We start from the raw sequence: 20,446 nt of genomic DNA, 5'->3' as shown, positions 1-20,446 counted from the left end.
CAAGCATTCAACATGAATGTATTACTATTTTAGACAACATTTCATTAAATGATGATATAAGGAGTAACAATATTGTGTTGCAGCACAAAGAAAATATGGCTGGTTGGATGGCGCAGTGGTAACGCACTCGCCTTTCACCTAGCTGTCTGGGGTTTGATTCCGGAATGGATGTGAAAAGGCATGGAGTCACCTGACCCACCACGTGGGTTTTCCCCAGTTTCCTCCCACAGTAAGACCCTTCGAGCACTTCCATCCGGGCCAACAAGAGTGATTAATATAAATTGGAAAAACTTGCTTCGCAATCGTTGTAAAATTGTCAAGTTTATGATTATATAGTTGGGTATCCGAGTATGTTTTTTTACTATAAAGAAAATATCTCATCCATGTACTAATAAAAGGACAACCAATCTTTACACAATGTTTGACATTGTATATGTATATGGTTCCTCAACATTTTGGCACAGTAATAGGAAAATTTAGATGGGAAATAGAGTGATAAAGATATGAAATTGCAACTAAAACGGAAGCTAAGACTTTATCCTAAACCATTGACTTCCCTGTAGGCCTCGAACCAGCGACCCAGAGGTGGTAGCGAAAAAACTTTTTAATCTTTATTTACTATATCAAGTAAGGTAAACCTGTTTCGTATGAGATTCTATTTCTGATTATTTCAAAGACGGAATAAAATCAAGATAATAAATATTCTGAAATAACATGATAGAGAAAATTATAATCAGATTCCTAAAAGTGGAGAAAAAATTTTCCTCAAACTTTCAGTAAAATGATAGAAATTGTAGATTTATTTGAAAAATAACTTTTACAAAGATATGGAAGACACTGTCTGCCTCAAAAGATGATATTCATACACTCTTGTCAAAAGAAATGAAACTCAAAATGCTCTAAGTAAGGTGCTTGTACATTTTTGTTAACCATTAACGAGCTAAGGTATTACAAAAAACTAAGTATATACACAAACCCAGAACTATCAATACTTATTACGATCTTTGTTTACTTCATCAACAATTGGGACCTTAATTGACATGAAAAACAACAATTCATATTTGTTCAATCAGCTATAAATGTAAACCAGATTATTAAGTACGGTACATATAAATAATTACAATACTGTGATGCCTACGTTGTTCAAAAGTTAGACTTAATCAGAGGTTAATGAAAAAACGAAAATGCCATTGAAAAGAAAAGATTGTTAAATACAAAATCAACATTCAAAATGTATAAATATGACCTGTATCAACAAATATACTGATGCTAAATGATAGAAAATTTTGTTCAATTCATGTTTGAAAATTTTCACTAACCACTGGTCATTTCTAATAAGCCTTAGAACAACTGGAGCCTGGTCATCGACCTTTTCTCACCAACCCTTAAAGAAATATCTAATAATTTAAACACAGCTTGACAATTTTTTTCTGGAATTTTTCAAAACAATCTTTTTTTCTAAAAAAGTATTTAACTTTTTTGAAATATCTGTCAAAATATCATGATCTTTCCAAGGAGAATGTGTATTTACGAACCTTTCAGGAATATGTTGTGGTGTGACCAGTAAACACTGGGAAAACAAGTGACTCTTATGATGTTTTTTTTCCTTGAAAAATTTGTGTGAAGACATATTGTGATCTAACTGTAGAATAATGTGTATTGGTGACACCTGACGAGCATTGGCATCTTGCAAGAAAAGATAGGCAACCAGTATACAATGAGAAAATGAATTATGAATGAAATAAGTTCTTAAGATGACAATTGATAATAATTATATTCCAACCAGGCAGAGACAATATACATCAAAAATTTACATAAATGCACTTAACGAACCGTCATTTTAAGAAGATAGAAAAAACCTGACATAACGACAGCATCGCAGCATCACAGCAACTGTTTCTTAATGAAACTTTTTTATTCTTCATTCATTTGCATTTAGAACATCTTTGAAACTAATTAAAAAATGAAAACAATCTAATTGATGTTTCAATAGTAAATTGTTACTAAAAATAAAACAAATAACACTTTATAAGGTTGGGTACAAACATGACAAAAATTATGATAAACTTCAGAGTAAAACTTAAAATAGTGTGCAGAGAACGTATACTATAAAGCTGTATATAAGTTTTTAAAAATAAGCACTAATCATATACACATGTATAATGAAAATATAACAACGACATTCATTTTTACTGGTCATTTTGTAAAGTGTATACATTCAAAAAGTAAAAGTAGACACTACTTCCATAGTCATGTCTACAGATAAAGATATATAAACCTTGCAATGATATAACCCTGTACCAGAAATAAGAAAGTTGATATGCATAATAAATTCTAAGGCTGTCTATGAAATGGATACAGGATCCAGCAGGAATCCTAACATCCTCTCTTACTTATTAACCAATTACTTGTATATGGCAAGCAGTAAGGATATATATGAAATGTGTGAACAAATTTGAGCAATCTAGTATCAACCTCAATTATAAAAAGAAAAATGAATATGATGATATTTATAGGTTTTAGTGGTATGTTTTAAAGACCATGTATGAAATGTATACAAGCTGACGAAAATACAGATGAAAAATGATGAAATAATATCTTCTAAAAATAGATCACATTATTTTCTATAACAAGAAGTAAATTGTAAGGATGTATATCAAATCTAAAATCTATCTCTGTTGGAGAGTCAAGACGAAAACATGTATTAAAATCATATACATGTACTAAAAATTCAATAGTATTAATCTTGTATAGTTTATCAGTTAGCTATCTATCAAACAATTACAGACACAATGTAGTAAGAATTAAAAAAATAACACAACTTGAAAATGAAAGTAGATCATAATATTATACTTTGAAATCAATCACATAGATTGTACAAAGTACATTGTAATCTCTCTTTGAAAAGGTGTGTATACCAACTGTAAATTGTTCCAATTACTGACCCCACTGACAATTTTTTCATAATTCATAAGATATACCAAAAACACAATTACATACTTAAAAATATTACCGACATCAAACAAAAATGACACATATGCTTTACAAGTCTTTGAAAATCATGAAATTTTCTATGCTAGATTTCCTTCTGTTTACTGACATTGCACTTTGTTAACGTTTGCAAAGGCTCATATTCTCCATTTGTTTCTTAGAACACACAGAAAAAAATCTAAATGATATGTCAAGAATTCAATTAAAAGAGAACGATATTGTCTGTTTAATGTTTTCCAAACAAATTCATCTTTTTGCTTTTAATTTTAGTGAAATCTTAAAGTTTAAACTGACCGAAAACAATCTGTATCTCAACATAGAAACACTAGTACTCAACTACAGAGGCAAGACATATACATACATTATGTACTAAACAGACATGTGCCATCTGATAAAGAAACCAGCTATAGATCACAGTTAAGTTGTCCATCTTGTGTCCATATTACAAATCTCTACTGTGTAAATGATCTTTGACCGGCAGTGTCCATTTCTGCTGACCGTTCTTCTGATCACACTCTGCTAGAACCAGACCTATGTCAGCCTTATAAGCATCTATACACTGACCAGTGAGATTGTGGACAATCTGGGATTGATGTGCCACCCAAATCTGTAAAGAAGTAAAGATTAAAGATGTTTTTTTCCCCCGTTCCAATTGATCAATTAATACTGGAGTTTTGTTAATCAATATTACCAATGAATTAATATTGAAATAAACAAATACTTTTGTCTGATTATAATTCCTTTAACACTTCATCTAGACATCATTTTCAATATATTATATCTTCCTTTTGTTCATGTCTAACCATTTGTTCATTACCGGGTATACTTAAATTTACAGAAGGTTGATTCATAAATCTATTAATACTATCACTAAACATTGAGTTAGAATTTTTATTAACTAAACATCTGCTGACTTTATTTATCTTTAAAAATAAATACTTGTGACTCGTCCTGGCTGCAGAATTTAGCTAGAACATAGTTATGGGTGGTCTCCAGGTGGGCTGTCAGACAAAGGCCGTTATTTGTGATGTCACCTCTTTTCTTCCATGACCATTCCTAATTGCATTGTACCAAAGACATACAAATTAATTCCTATATTCATGACCAATCTTAAAATTAAATATACATTTTACAAGTCTTGACCAACCATTAACACAGGGATGTAAGATAGCAATGACATAGCTGAATTGAACCAAATCAGTTTCAAAGGGACGTTTGATGCAATGACAGGGACATACCTGACTTGGCCGATCAATATCACAGGGACGCAGGATAGTGATGATAGGTACATGACCAGAGTCTACATCGAGACATAGGTCTCCTTGCTTAAGACGGCCAAACATCACCTCATCACTGACCGGTGGCCTGAAGTGAAGAAAACATAGCAGTTAGCAATTTAGTGTGGGATCTACATTGTTGGTATAGAAGATTGACTCACTTTGGTGAGGAATATGCACTGTTGGTATAGAAGATTGACTCACTTTGGTGAGGGATATGCATTGTTGGTATATAAGATTGACTCACTTTGGTGAGGGATATGCACTGTTGGTATAGAAGATTGACTCACTTTGGTAAGGGATATGCATTGTTGGTATAGAAGATTGACTCACTTTGGTGAGGAATATGCATTGTTGGTATAAAAGATTGACTCACTTTGGTGAGAAATATGCATTGTTGGTATGGAAGATTGACTCACTTTGGTGAGGGATATGCATTGAGAAGATTAACCCACTTTAGTGCAGTCGGATGTACATTGTTGAGGGAGAAAATTGACTCAATTCTAGTGAGGGATATACATTGTTGGTATAGAAAAATGACTCACTTTAGTGCGGGATATACATTGTTGATGTACCAGCCAAATGAACGACACTCTAATTGATTTCTTAGCTTCTTCCTATTAGAAATCCTGAAATTTCAAAAACAAATTTTTCATGATGACCTGATGATGTGAAATACCCATTTAAAGACAGATAAACCGATACAAAAAACTTGGAAAAGTCATAAGACTTACTTTGGTGGACTCACATCAAGTGTGTCTTTACCAGCCATGTGTTTTGGATTCCTTGTTACATTAAATCTATGACAACAGTATTTAAAATGTGAAAGTTATCTCCCCTGCAAATATTTTGACTCCTTGGAAATAGTTTGTCATTTGAAAATTATTTAGTTGTAAACTATTCAAATGATATGAAGATTGATTTATTGACAGGGTAGATATTGTTATAGATGCAGTTAAAAAGCTGTCGTCTGATATGGCAAGGTTTCATTCTAAATGATTAGTGGACAGAATAATTAACACTTCAATGAAGAAAAAATCTCAGAGTTTCTGTGTCGAATATTCTACAGAATGCTAATATCAATTACAACCTTTTAAGTGACCAATCACAATAAGATATTTAACCAAAAATTAATGATAAATTCATCATACTTCAGACAAGTTATAAACACAGGTCATTTATAAACACAGATCATTTATAAACAAAGGTCATTTATAAACACTTGTCATTTATAAACACATATCATTTATAAACACAGGTCATTTATAAACACTGATCATTTATAAACAGGTCATTTATAAACACGGATCATTTATAAACACGGGTCATTTATAAACACAGATCATTTATATACACAGGTCATTTATAAACAAAGATCATTTATAAACACAGATTATTTATAAACAAAGATCATTTATAAACACAGATTATTTATAAACAAAGATCATTTATAAACACAGATTATTTATAAACACAGATCTTTTATAAACAAAGATCATTTATAAACACAGATTATTTATAAACAAAGATCATTTATAAACACAGATTATTTATAAACAAAGATCATTTATAAACACAGATTATTTATAAACACAGATCTTTTATAAACAAAGATCATTTATAAACAAAGATCATTTATAAACACAGATTATTTATAAACAAAGATCATTTATAAACACAGATTATTTATAAACACAGATCTTTTATAAACAAAGATCATTTATAAACACAGATTATTTATAAACAAAGATCATTTATAAACACAGATTATTTATAAACACAGATCTTTCATAAACACAGGTCATTTATAAACACAGATTATTTATAAACACAGGTCATTTATAAACACAGATAATTTATAAACAGGTCATTTATAAACACAGATCATTTATAAACAGGTCATTTATAAACACAGATTATTTATAAACACAGATTATTTATAAACACAGATTATTTATAAACACAGATTATTTATAAACACAGATTATTTATAACCAGGGAAAGAGAAAGCTGCATATACCTCCCAAATGGCTTCATTCTAGCTGAAGGCTTCTTTTTGTAGAAATATTTTTTGTATTCATCCATCCATACCTCTGCCACCCTGCGATTGTTTCTGTGAAACAAAAATTAATACCATTAAAGATACTGACAGAGAATTTTTTGTATTTAAAAGATGAAGGCCCATGAATTCTTTTTACACAGTCTTCATTACTACAAATTTCCTTGGGTGATTTCTTATATTATTACCTGATAACAGTGTTTGTATCACCATCAGGGAATTCGTATGGATGTCTTTTCCTGAACACATGACCAACGCGACTGCATGGCACGATTTCAATCTGACCTCCACACATCCAGACTTTGAATGACAATTCTGAAAGCATATCAAGAAATATATGTAAGGAAACATATTAAGTTAGGAACATTAACTTGGGAACAGATACAAATTTTGTTTTCATTTTATTTCATCATTAGTGGCTTTAATCTCTCCAAAATTACTGAAAATTACTCCCCTGAAAGTAACATTTACAGTGATAGTCAATTATAACTAAGAGGCCGTTACCAGTACAGGAGCGAATATGATCTCTGTTGACGGAGCATGATTCTTTGGCTCAGTTGGTAGAGACAGCTGACAGAGACCGTGTTTGATTCCTGGTCAGGGCACTCAACAGGAGTGTTTTCCCTATCATCTCACATCAATATTTCTTAGCTATTTCATACATCGTTCAGTAAAGTCACAACAAATAGATGAGTACATTATCGCCTACTGATTGTTTTATCATGAATGATTTTACTTTTATTGTAATTTTTAAACTTTAAAAAAAATTTTGTTAACTTTTAGTACCAAAATTATCAGAGTGCAAGGTCACTCAGGCGTATAGTGCAAGTGATATACCTTGACAAGATGGCCATTCCAAAATACATAATGGTCCAGAACCAATGTCCAGATGATATGCTTCAATTTTTGTTTTTTTTTGTTCTGTCAATTTTTTTTATAATTTTGTCAATAAATAAGCTGAACCGGTATTTAAGCCAAACGTTTGATTGCCGAGGGAAAAAGTTGTGGCTTATTAATTCTGAAAGAAAATATTTAAAATGCAATTTTTTTTAGATACCTCAATATACAATAGTTGTATTGCGTTGAAAATGATCAAACTGATGGGTGTGTATTGTAATGCACTTATATCGAAACTAAAATGTGTTGTTAGAGTTCTAGTTACCATGAGACAGAAAGTGCAGTCTGTGAGACAGAAATAACAGAAAATGGAAACAAGGGCACACTGAACTTGTAGATCATTGTAAATATAATTTAAATATACCCTGATCTACATTACTCACCAAAGTTTTCTCCACCCCATATATTCATTCCAGTGTCGTACTTTCCCAGTTTGTTAAACCAGGCTCTGCTGATACTGAAAACTCCTCCTGCCATCACAGCTGTTCTAAATACACACCAAGTCATACATATGTAAGTAGTGAGAACATGCATATATATATCATTGTAGACATGAAAGTGTACATGTTCTAGACATAAAAACACACGTATGTTTTCACTGAACACATGCTAGATACATTACAAATCTGTTAAGTTTGGTGAAAATAATGTTTACAGAAAAATTGAAGCTGTACATATATATGAAGAAGATATTGTTAGCCAAATCCCGTAATTAATATATCAAAGTTTTAGCCAATTTACATATTTAAATATAACCAACAATCTTCTCCCAGTGAAACTTTATAATATACTAAAGTACAAGTACTGTAATGAATAATAAAACAGACCTGCGCGGATCTTCTGGTCTAAACACCATCGACTGAGGAGGAGGTTCCCATTTAAAGTTCAATCCCCAATCAAACCCTAAAAATAAATTCTTGTCAAGTACATTTTTTATAACCTTTATGAAAAAAAGTGTGAATAACATGCAGAATGATAATCAAATGGCCTCCAAAACAGCTCCTTTGTAACTGTCCAGAAAAAATTAATTATTTTAAAACACAAATCTCTGTTGAGTTATGGATGAAAATTTCAGGTAATCAAGGAAAAGCTTTGATATTAAAGTCACTGAGAAAATTTCTTATACCCTAATGATCAACTGTAAGATAACAAAATTGAATGTGTGTTGCTGCAGTGTCAATTGTATCATAATACCGGTATCTATTGACGTTTACATATCCTTAATATGGCAAAAGACATTATCTATGTTCGGACTGTTCCTGTGGTGGATCCATTGTTTCTTCAACTGTCCTTTCTTATTCAGCTTTTAATGAAACAATCGAAAAATAAGTTTAAAAGAAAAAAATGTTTTTTAAAACACCATTTTTTCCAAAACCCTAGATCCAACACTACATTCATTGTATTCAGTATTCTTACTTATTTCAACACTGAAGATTTGACAAAGTTTTGTCTTCATCACAGTTTGTAACTATATATAAACATACATGATAGAGTACAGCTGTACCAAGGTCATTCATGCAAAACTTTTAATAGAAAACAGAGATGGGGAAGGAGGTGAAACTTTCTGTTATAGACAGGGATTCAATTTCAGCACCAAACCCTTTGTTGTCATGAGAGATTATCACATTTGAAATTTGGTATATAACGAGTACACAAGATAAAATAACACTTGATGAACGAAGGGACATAACTCTGAATACTGGGAGGACATAAGACACAATTTTATAATGTGAGGCACTCACTTGAAAATTTGAAGCTGATACAGTGTAGGTAATCATCAGCAATTCATAACTTAAACAATCTTAAATGTAAATTACACTTCAGTACAATCTATCATATTCGGTGAACCCACCTCCAACAACCACAGGTGTGTGTGGGGCTGCAACGTAGTCAAATGTGGAAGTGTTGATCACATCCAGAACAGGACACACCACAGCCTTTGGTGACTGAAGAAGATGATTCATTTAAGTGTTATCAAAAGTTACACAAAACAAAATCTGGTGAATACTTTGGTTACAAGTTTCCAGATATCAAACTTTTCACTTTAGGTATAAAATGTTTATAATGCACTTTCTCAAGAAAACTCCTAGATGATGGTAAATAAACATCACCTCTGCTATCCGGAATAGAAGGGGTTCCAACCATCCAATGTTGACCTCACAATGACTGTCCAAGAAGGTCAATACATCACTCCCAGCTAAGTTGGCACCTCGTACTCGTGATCTGATCAGGCCTGTAAAAAAGATGATAAACTTAGGAATGGAAAGATTTGAAAATAATTCATTAAGTTTTTACAACACAATACAATAAAAAAACAACATAAAATATCATTCAAAACTCAATACATAAACAATTTACAACAAAAAACAACAAAACATGACACAAAAATAAATGTGATACTACTTATAAGGTTTCAAATATGTCAAAACATCTCATAAAATGTACCCTAAAAGTCCAGAAACTTAACTAGGGAACTTATATTTCCACACTAAAAGTTAAAAATAACATCACATTAAAGGAAAGAGGTCATAGGGCCTTGGACAAAATGATTAATTTAAATATATCTCCTAAAATATCTCTTGGAAATTCTTAGTTTTCACCAAATGTATTTATGTAGTTTTTTCAGTCATGGGTATTAGAAGAATTCATAAGGTGAGACAGCCTTCATCTATATCTACCAATAATTAGTATAGATCAATACCTAACTATGCTTCAGAACATGTTTAGATTTAAATATGACATATGCTTGTAATAATCAAAGAAAGCTATATTTACATGTTCTGTACATATGAAGATACTAACAGCATTTCTTTCATTCCTACCTTCTCGTTTTTTGTTCCTGTAAACTTGAACTTTTGGTATCTCAGGAAGTAAACGACCAACTTCAGCTGAAAAAAAAAGATTGAACAAAGTATAAATTTAAGTGTGGTAAGTAAAATCAGGGACAATTTTACTGGTTCCAATATATTCAAGTAAAATGAATGAATGAAACTCCAATAAAAATGTACTCCTCATTCAGCAATACAAGATATGAATATATATACAGCCATATAACATGAACTGCATTATATTTTGATTCACTATAATACATTTGCTGAGTATAATTAATTTTGTGCAATTTCTAATGATTTATAGTGAAGTTAAATCTGACATGAATATCATTAACTATAGAGTACCTACCAGTTACTTATATACAATGATTGAGAAGCTACATTACAAAGTAATCTGGTAAGTTTGCCTCTTCAAAGACTGAATTACCATTATCTTGTTTACTTACCATCATCACTAAAGTCATCAATCAGCAGTATCTCTTTGATCAGTTCTGGTGGTGTTCTCCTCAAAACACTGTAACACAACAATTCAACTGAACATTAAAGATCAGCAGAATTACTGAAATTCACTTTGATTAGCTTTTCCATTAATACAGGTTGAGACAAGATGGCTGACAATTCCATAAATTTACTTAGAAAAATTATGTATATAGATGTTCATTCTTACCAGAATGTCATCTTTACCAGAAATATTCAAGTTAGAAAATCGCATCCATTTTTAAGTATGCCCATTGCCCACTTATTTGCTTCGTCTGAAATGACCCCTGAAATAATTCTCTTAGAGATACATTTAAAGTAGTAAACCAACTTCCTCTTCATATAACTTTTGATTAATGTGATGATGAAAATGTGAGCATGTACGTCTCATTCTATTTGGACCTATAGCAGATGAAACTGGCTAAAATGCCTGATTATTTTTATCGTTTCATTTAAATAAAATACATAATCAAAATTTTGAGCTACAGTTGTGGCATCTAAATAATGACAATGAATTTGTGTCCTTATAATACATTCTCGTTTTCAAACTTTTTGAATACAGAAGAAAGATCTACATATACAAACCTCACAACAGTTCTCAGCAAAGTTGACCTTGCTTCATTGTAATAAGCAATAATCACAGATGTGGCTGGGAGGTCTGTAAATGGCCTTGGCTTGCACCTGAAAAAGAAGTGTTGATATATATAAATATATGCAGAATCATTAACTTCTTCAAATGACTGTTGGTGACAAAATTTAGGCTGCAAATTTTTCACATATATTTTTGCAAAATCTGTTAGATCAGATATCACTTTTTTTCTCAAATGATGCATGACCACACAATCAAACAGATTTATTACTTGGTATGCACATTTTGTTTTCAGCATAGCGGTAAGGGTGTGAAATAACAGTACCTTTTATTCCTACTGTCTGGTAGCGGGCGGTCAAACGGTATATCATCACTTTTGAGGATGTTGAATGCATGGTTCAGGAATGGATCCTTCTGATCTGATACTGATGGTGGCTGAAGGTAAGTGGATGGGTTAAATGTTCCAAGGCTCACACTGTGTGTCTGAAATGTAACAGATATAACTTTTAAACCTGTATCTATTATCTATATACTGCCTTATCTAAACACAATCTTTATGTCTTGTATTCAAACCCTGGTGGTGACACTTTGTCTTAATAAACATGTAACATTGTAAACCACAGCAACTGAAGACATACAAATTGTAATATATAACATTTTCATTCAATCAAATGTCTTTATAATTAATAATGGAAAACTTTTTTCAGTGGGAAGCGCCACTATCCTATGAGACATCCACATAGCTCTGATCCATATCTGTTACAAATTACAGGTTGAGTGTACATAGATTACAAGTTATGAGTCTACCTTGTTCAAAAGTAAGAATTTAAAATGGAGGACCAGTTATTATATATCTATCACAGATTTATTTATAATGAATAATTTCGAGGAATCCATATAATGCAGCACCAGGCAGAATCTCCAAATCCCAATGCATCATGACACTTAGTCTGAATTATTTTGATATTCTTTTGACTTTTATATTTGTCTGGAGTCAACAAACCCAACCCGATATAAAAAAATCAATAGAATGTCAGAATAATTGGGACTTTCAAGACACTTTGCCCAACCTTAACTGAAGTTGTTGATTACAAATAGAAGAAAACAAAAATAACCATCACTCTACCTTGCTCATAATAAACAAATGCAACTCCGTACACATACATGTACACTGTATTTAAATCTTGGTTAAATGATCATATTACTTGAGAATATTATTAAAAGGTCATGAGGAAAATATAATATTGATGAGCAGCAAGGACTAAAACATTGGTTTAATCCTCAAGTTCCACAATGTGAGACATTCTGTCCCTTACAAAAACTTGTGTACTTTTTCATTTAATTTCTGAATCATTAGCAGAAGAAAATCGATTCCTTTTATATTAGACTGTCCTAGGCCAGAATATAAAGTGTCAAGTTATCTTGATAAATATACATGATTGTGTATTTTGAGTTTAAAAGATAACTTCCGATGTGTCTCTTTCTCGACACGTTATTAAGAAAATGGTTGGAGTGTACACGTAAACAATACTCGCCTTTCCATCTTCATCTGTATCGCTTGTGATCCAATGTCTTGGAATAAAGAACATCTTATAAAGAAAATGCAGATCTCCTGAATAATGCATCACACACAAGATAATCATTGAGATAATCAGAAGGGCACACAAACGTCGGTATTTCTTCATGGTCAACTTGCATTGCCTCTTTATCTTCTTCGTGTAAAAGTTTCGAAAAGTTTCGTCGTCGCACTCAGCATCTGCATCAAATCGCTTTCTGATAAGTGTTTGGGCTACCTTCAACTACCTCATGCATTAAATACAAACGCGTAAGTGTTCCGGTTTCTTTCTTCGGAATGTTTCGGACTTTATCGTAACAGCAGAAAAATCTGACCTACCGGTGAGATTTTGGGTCAGCCGCATGTTGCAGTAAAACCAAAATTTAGCTAACAAATAAATATTACAAGCATGCCTAGCTGGCTCGGCCTCGATCATCGGACACTTGCTGTCGGGACTATAGCTGTAACTACAAGCGTCGCAGCTTTCTCTACGTATAAATGGCTGTCGGAGAGGAGAAGGAGTGCCGCCGACAACGTGTACGAATCAGAAAAGCTGTTGAACGAATATTTGGTATTTCACTATGGGTCGCAGAAAGAAGTATGTCGTTATGACTTTGGCCCAGTTGATGCCCTTGACTTTCCCAAACGATGTGCAGATGTCTGTCTGAAGCATACGGACGGATTAGAGGTAAATTGGTTGATGGTTACATTGGGCAGTATGCTGTGTGGCGAAAACGTCGGGCGTCTGCTTGTCCAAGATCGCCGCTCAGCTGCGACACTAACATATATATACTTTTATTTTTTTCTATACAATAGTGCAGCCAAACTATGTATTAAGGAAAAAATCTAGCACACGCGGTCACCGTTTTATTTATGTAAAAGCACTCCCATAACTGGCGGTGACTAAATATGTATGTATGGTAATTATGTAAGAGTACATCTGTTTATTCCCATGCCAACAGATGAAAAGTTAGAAACGCACGAGGTCTGCTACAAGAATAAGACAGAGAAACAAGAGGGATTTAAACATAAAGAAAAGACAGTGTATGCTAGATAATTTATCTTTGGTGTATATTTTTGTACATCTAAACATTTTAAAAGGACAAAATTGGGTCTTCACTTGATTGATTGATTAATTGATTGACAGGTTTTCTGTCTGTGACTCCTCTCGTTTTCTGGGTATTGTCTCACCAATGAACATCAGTGTTCTGGCAACGTTGAGTCTGAACTGATCATCAAATTGCTTTGGTTCATTAAAATGACCAATGTCAGGGGCAGAGGTGTGCACTTGTTTGTTGTCCAGTGAGGTTGAGAGTTCAGACTATTAATATATCCATGGTTACATGTACATATTTAAGATAGTCGAAACCCTTCAGAGTTGTTTTGACCCTTCAGATTTGTGATTTAACAATGTTCTGAAATTCACCCTTGTTGTGACGATAACCAGATATATAAATATATTTAGGTCTATTCTATACCAAATTACAAATGATTGATCAAATTTTGAAATCTAATTAAGGTGAAATTGTTTTCAGTCAAGGATCCCATCCAGAGCATTAGATATTGGCTGTGCTGTGGGCAGATCAAGCTTTGAGTTGGCCAGGAAGTTTAAGGAGGTGATCGGTATAGACTACAGCCAGTCATTTGTGGATGCTTGTATCTACATGAAGGATCTCAAAGAACGAGTATACTTTGTTCAGGACGAAGGACATCTTACTACACCTCATTTGGCTAAAGTTGCTGATGATATTGTAAGTACCCAGTTCAGACCTTTCAACAAGAACCAGACATTCATCATTCTCTGCACTGAGAATTTAATTTCTCAGTCATAAAGTGTATTATATTATTTAATTTGAGATGTAACTTTTCAATGTATTTTATGATGTCACAGATGTTTTTGACTAGAAAGTGACTTTGTACTTTCAGGGTGTACAATTTCAATTTAGCTTGATGGCATAAAAAATGTACATGTATGTATTTTGATGGGTACCTGTTAGAGGTTTAGATACATTTACTATGACAATAAATTGGCTAATATTTCATTTAAATAAAAGAAATATTATTGTAAAGATGAAATATTGAGTTGTTCTATGGTAAAGATTTGACCATATGTGTGTCTATCATGGACATCACAGAGTTCAGACATACTGTATGCTTCTTTTGTTAGGACCGATCCAGAACCAGCTTTCAGCAAGGCGATGCCTGCAATCTTCCCAATGACCTTGGCCAATTTGGATGTGTACTTGCTGCAAACTTGATATGCCGTCTCCACCAACCATTCAACTTCCTACGTAGACTTAAGGATCTTGTAGCACCTGGTGGTATCCTTGTCATTACCTCACCTTATACTTGGCTGCAGGAATTTACAGACAAGGTAACTGTTTTGATCATATCCAGCTTTTTAGTTCTAAGATGGAGATGAAAATTTCATAAAACATTGTACATAATTGTAGACAATAATCAGTGGCATTTGTGACAAACTCCACCAGTGTCCAACAAGGAACCAGTTTTGCTTTGTGTCCTTCATCCTTTCGTCCTTGTCCTTCTCTTATCTTGTCCAGGTCATAACATATGGCTTCATCTTGGTAAGATGGTGTGTCCCATAACAAAAGTAGGTTAATCTGACCTACATTTTGATGTCTGATCATCAACATAAGAAAGTTTGTATGAGCCTTATCATCTATACTGGTAGTAAATGGTACTTCAGAATTGGGGTATGGGTTTACAATGGTGAGACAGTGTGTCCGGTCTCAAAAGTAGATCACTCTGACCTTCATTTTGACCTTGATCTACATCAAAGAAAAGTTTGTCCTGGTCCTATCTCCTACACTACCAAACAGTGAAATTTCATACTTGATTTATTGGTTCACTTTGATGTGATGTTGGGAGACTGTAATTTGCCAAATCATCTTTTAAGGTTTTGTTTGATGGCTAATTCTTGTCTTTGTATCAACATGGTAAATGAAATTATGGATTCAAGGAGAAAGTCTTGTGAATGAAGGTGACAAATCAACAGGATAGGAAGGCTAGCAGAGGGTTCCTTGAAGAATATCCCTTGCTCATTAAAGAGAGAGATTTTTGAAAGGCTTGAAGGGTTACCACATGCATGGCATATCATGCCTAATGTAAGATAAGTTTCACATTGCTTTTTTAACCAATACCTTGTACCTTTTTGCAGAGTATTTGGCTTGGGGGATATAAGGACAAAGACGGCAATCCAGTGACAGGATTTGAGACTCTGAAGAAAGAATTTGGACCAAACTTTGACCTGGTGGAGGCTATGAATATGCCATTCTTTATTAGAGAAACTGCTCGCAAAAATCAATGGACAGTTGCCCATTGTACTGTCTGGAAGAGAAGAGCAAACTAGTTTGACATTAATCAAACTTGTCATGGATGAATGGTGTATGTCTGTAGTACCGGTAAATGTACCCAGGCAATCCTTACATATCATTATCCCATTATAGCTTGTGGCTAAATCATGAATATTGATGCAATATTGATATATTTTGTTACTAATTGTCCCTCCAATTATGATTGTAATTAAGGAATTCCATATACACAGATTAAAATAGAAAAACAGATTAACATAGAACTTGTTATTTTTGTGGGTGTAAATTTTAGAAGTTTTCATTTAAAATGTGAAAATTCCTTTTCTATGAATTGGAAGTTTTCCTGCATACCTTGAAGTTGAGATGTGGAAATATCTAGTTTTTGTATATTAAAGTCAAACAATGGTAGAGTATGGGCAATACCTGCTGGTATGATTCTGCAAGATTTAATAGAATTTTCTACATAAAGTTGTTCTGCACAATGTAAATTTAGCATGTATCTAATTCTGTTTTTGTAATTGTAGATTACTAAGACAATTCTTATTTTATAGCTGTCTGAATTTGTAGTTTATATCATGGATGGTGGTTGCAATTGTCATATTATTTCAATGATAATATATCACAATCAGTGTTTTTGTTTATATGTTTATGCCCCAGGAATTAGCAAAAATATCATCCATATGAAAATAACCAGCTTTATTATGTGATTGTGGATTTTCTTACCCATTGATTCGTCAAAACATCTCTCGTAGGTCTTAATGTAATATGTATTATGAAGCAAACAAAATCAGAAAGTGAGGTGAATATAACAGAAACAACAGTCCAACACCCTGTTTGGCATCTCACGTGTGAATATTACAATCCTGTATTATATGCTGCAACTTTTGCCTTGGAAAATATCACCTCCGAGGGTTGATAAATCCTCATATTAACCTCGAAACGAGTCATTAATTGTATATTAGCGTAATTTAATGTCCTTGTGATATATTGATTGTTATTTATGATTAGTCAAATTTGATAAATCAAGGTTTTCAAAGGCTTTTATTTCTTGCAGAACTTGCATCTTGATCTTGACAATGTGCACTAAAAATCGATATATCAGCATAGTCCTAAATGAATTGAAATTTTGCTTTCATTCGTCTTTTGATTATTGTCTTTTAAAAATAAGTACAAAATGAGCTAAAGCAACTTGACACATTACATAATGTTATGTTATAAATGGCAAAATTGTAATACTGCCTGCAAAATACTTTAGGGTAATGTATTTTTGAATGAGGAATTTATATTTGTTGTTGTTGGTTTTTTTAATACTCCCACTATTAATCAGAAATATATTAGGGAAGATATTTATATTTCTTGTAGAGGAAAACATGGCAGATTGAAAATATGTCTGTCAATAAGTCAACACTATTGCAATATCAGTTGTGGAAATAATTGTGATTTGGACATTGATAAATCATCGAAAAAAGTATATTCCTACTATATTTTGACAATATAAAATATTCTATATTTACAGCGTACATTTTTTTTACATAATTGTCACATTTTTAATGTATGTTGAACTGATGGATGGAGAAAGCTATTGACATTGTAACTTCATTTGATATGTACTGTTGAAACTAATATGCTTGTGCCTCGTGTAATTGTACACACTCCACTGTGCAAATTTGTGCCTGGAAGTTCTGTTCACATTATTTTTTGATGGAACTGTGATTGTAATGATGGAACTGTTTGTAGTACCAATATTTATCATATATATATAAGGATATTTAAGTTTGTGGTATTCACTCGGTTTTGCTCTCTATGTTATATTGTCCACATTCTTTTGTTGTTGTCAGTTGCATTTATGCAGAAAATAGTTGCCAAAGACGTGTAGTTTACTGAAATATTCATTCCATGTTGGCTTCTAGTTTTTTTATGTTGAATAAACAATGAATTAATAAAAACAATGTTTGAATTTGTTGTGCAAACCTTTGGACATGGTCCTAAGCAATTGATGCCATCATTTTGAGTCCTTTAAGGGTAGTTTGCAGCAAAAATAGAGGTTTCTGATGTATTGAATATAAAACATATCAGATGATAATCATTGAATATGCTAATGCCATCTTGCTTACAAGTTCCTTCATCCTGATAACAATGACACAAAAAATGGCCATAAAATTATGTCACGCTTCGTGATTAAGAATTTGTTTGTTTGCTGGGTTTATATCCCCATTAACAGCCATAACCTATTTTCATTATGGTCACATAGGATAAAATTTTTAAATAATCTTCTTCTCCAGTGCCGATAACCATTGAGTCATTAACATCCTTAAGAACTTTGAAGAATCTCTCTACTTCCAGAAGACACAGGTCTATACATTTTGCCAGAAGTTACCTGGCATGAAGTACCACAAGATTTTCTCATTCAAATAACTTTGACCTATTTAGTAGGTCACAGAGGTCAAATATACTAAAACCGTCTCTAAATTCTCTTCACAATAAGTTCCTAAAGACCCAGGCTACTGTTATTTTGCCAGCAGGTACCTTGGTTAGAGTGTTGGACATTTTCTCATGTGATGAACTTCTCCTTTTTCAAAACTCACAGTTGTTAAATATGTTCTAAGCCTAATTGTTTCCAGTTCTAGAAGACCAGGGATTAAGATACTATGCAGTTTTTGAAATGAATTAATATAGAATGTCATGTAAATGGCCTTAACCTTTTTTCAAAGACCACAGGAGTGAATTGTTCTTAAAAGATGTAAGAGTCTCCATCGTCTGCTCAAGTTACACTCAAGTTACAGGCTAGTGACATTTGGTACTTTACCAGGGATGATATACCGTAAATTTGCGGGTATAGTGCGCACTCAGGTATAGTGCGCAGGTACTTTTTTGGGGTCAGATTAAAAAAAAAAGATTTTCTACAGAAAGATTAATTGATTACTGGTTACCGCGATGAAACAGTTGTGGTTTAATCCATTGATAATTAGGAAACCACAATCAACGTGACCCTATCATAGTTAATTACCTTATATAAACAAATTCACACAGGTACCTGACTTAACAAGTGTGAAAGGCTTGGCTAATTGGATAATTAACGGTTCTTAACAGGTAACAAACACGTTGAGTATGAGGAGATTGATGACACCCGGCTTCGGCTGAACGCGTCCTATGCTCAGAAAACGATGTTGTTTTAACTGTCTGAAAAGTTTCAATCATACCTTGTCCCCATATCTGTACCTACCGCGGTATCCGAAGGTACTTTATTATAGATTGTTTACACCGACTTCGACATGGGGAAACTGCGAACGCCATTTGACTACGCCGAGAGACTTGAGTTTCGTGCCGCCGGTCGCCACTTCGACATTCCAGAGTGAAACATCAAGGCACGGAAGAAAGAAAAGACCGTCTAAAGTCCCAACCACTGACCAGAAGGGCTGACATAGGTGCGACAGCGAAACACCGTTCAACTTTGTATGCGATCGCCGAGATCCCGGCATCGCTGCCAGTACAACAGAACTGCGCGTGCAGGCCATGCACATCAAGAGAGGTCATGGGGTCACCAACTTGATCGGATCGGTGGGATGGGCTGTCCGATTTATGAACAGAACGACAATTGCCTAAAAACCTCCGGACTCATTGAATTCCACAGATACATCATCAAAATGAGGCAGAAATTCAGACGCTACTATAGCCCCGACTATTTGAACGACGGGAAACGAAAAAAAAAAAAAAAAAAGATTCACCGTAATGCTGGCGTGAATGGCCGATGATTAAAACATTCGAAATTTATTTAATATAATTTTATTTTTTTGTTGTTTTTATCTCCAAACTATCATATAAGACCGACGACTTTTACATATAACTATGTGAAGGGAGGTAATCCAATATGGCGGACGCAGAACTCGGTAATGATAACCCCAAGAATGGCATGTTCCTGCGTATAATACGCACCCCATTTTTGATTAATACATCAATGACCTTGACCTACTTTCATGGTCCCAGTGGTCAAAAAGTATAAGAACTGTTTGAAAATCTCCAGTTCTACAGGTAATAGACATATGGCATCAACATATTTTGCGAGCTGGTACCTGCGATAGATAGCTCTTTAACTTGTTCATATTTGTAAATGACATTGACCTCTTTAGTTCAGAGTTGTGCTTGAAACTTTTGAGAATAGTCTTTGAGATATTTTAAGGAAAGATGATCCAGGGTTGTGATAACATACCAGGAGGTACAATGTATATGGAACTGTACCTGAACTGAATGACCTTTACTTTCACAGTCACTTCACATCGCAAGTGGTCATATACTTGTTCATCCATTTTCGCGTTGAAGATCTGCGTTTCAAGTCGAGCATTCTGAGTTATACAGACATCACCACCAAATATCATTTCTACTGTATAATTGCACAGTAATGACAACATATCAAATGCTTATTATTGTTGCTGTTGTTGGT

At 33.3% G+C, this 20,446-nt stretch overlaps 2 protein-coding genes across 3 annotated transcripts; one reads left to right on the top strand and one right to left on the bottom strand.

The window, feature by feature from the left end:
- Nucleotides 1-2,767: 2,767 nt before the first annotated feature.
- On the bottom strand, nucleotides 2,768-12,838 carry LOC132551822 (polypeptide N-acetylgalactosaminyltransferase 16-like). 2 transcript variants are annotated; one of them, XM_060215968.1, is made up of 15 exons: nucleotides 12,657-12,838; nucleotides 11,447-11,604; nucleotides 11,118-11,213; nucleotides 10,502-10,569; nucleotides 10,047-10,112; nucleotides 9,336-9,457; nucleotides 9,077-9,170; nucleotides 8,052-8,127; nucleotides 7,608-7,711; nucleotides 6,516-6,642; nucleotides 6,289-6,381; nucleotides 4,814-4,897; nucleotides 4,230-4,356; nucleotides 3,931-4,047; nucleotides 2,768-3,598 (listed from the first exon to the last, which is right to left on the bottom strand). In XM_060215968.1, exons 1-15 carry the CDS (start codon nucleotides 12,804-12,806, stop codon nucleotides 3,434-3,436), a joined length of 1,647 nt encoding a protein of 548 aa, XP_060071951.1. In that variant the 5' UTR covers nucleotides 12,807-12,838; the 3' UTR covers nucleotides 2,768-3,433. The 2 variants fall into 2 exon arrangements, with proteins under 2 accessions (XP_060071951.1, XP_060071952.1); XM_060215969.1 differs by lacking the exons at nucleotides 2,768-3,598; nucleotides 3,931-4,047; nucleotides 4,230-4,356 and having other exon boundaries at nucleotides 4,810-4,897.
- Nucleotides 12,839-13,035: 197 nt separating this feature from the next.
- On the top strand, nucleotides 13,036-17,932 carry LOC132551819 (uncharacterized). Its single transcript, XM_060215963.1, has 4 exons — nucleotides 13,036-13,364; nucleotides 14,212-14,427; nucleotides 14,844-15,050; nucleotides 15,855-17,932. The coding sequence occupies exons 1-4, from the start codon at nucleotides 13,086-13,088 to the stop codon at nucleotides 16,044-16,046; spliced, it is 894 nt and encodes a 297-aa protein (XP_060071946.1). The 5' UTR covers nucleotides 13,036-13,085; the 3' UTR covers nucleotides 16,047-17,932.
- Nucleotides 17,933-20,446: the final 2,514 nt, after the last annotated feature.

Source organism: Ylistrum balloti, unplaced genomic scaffold (assembly GCF_031769215.1).
Source record: "Ylistrum balloti isolate Yb309-2 unplaced genomic scaffold, AGI_CSIRO_Ybal_v1 Utg370220, whole genome shotgun sequence".
Lineage (NCBI taxonomy): Eukaryota > Metazoa > Mollusca > Bivalvia > Pectinida > Pectinidae > Ylistrum > Ylistrum balloti.
This window is presented reverse-complemented; position numbering and strand designations above follow the sequence as displayed.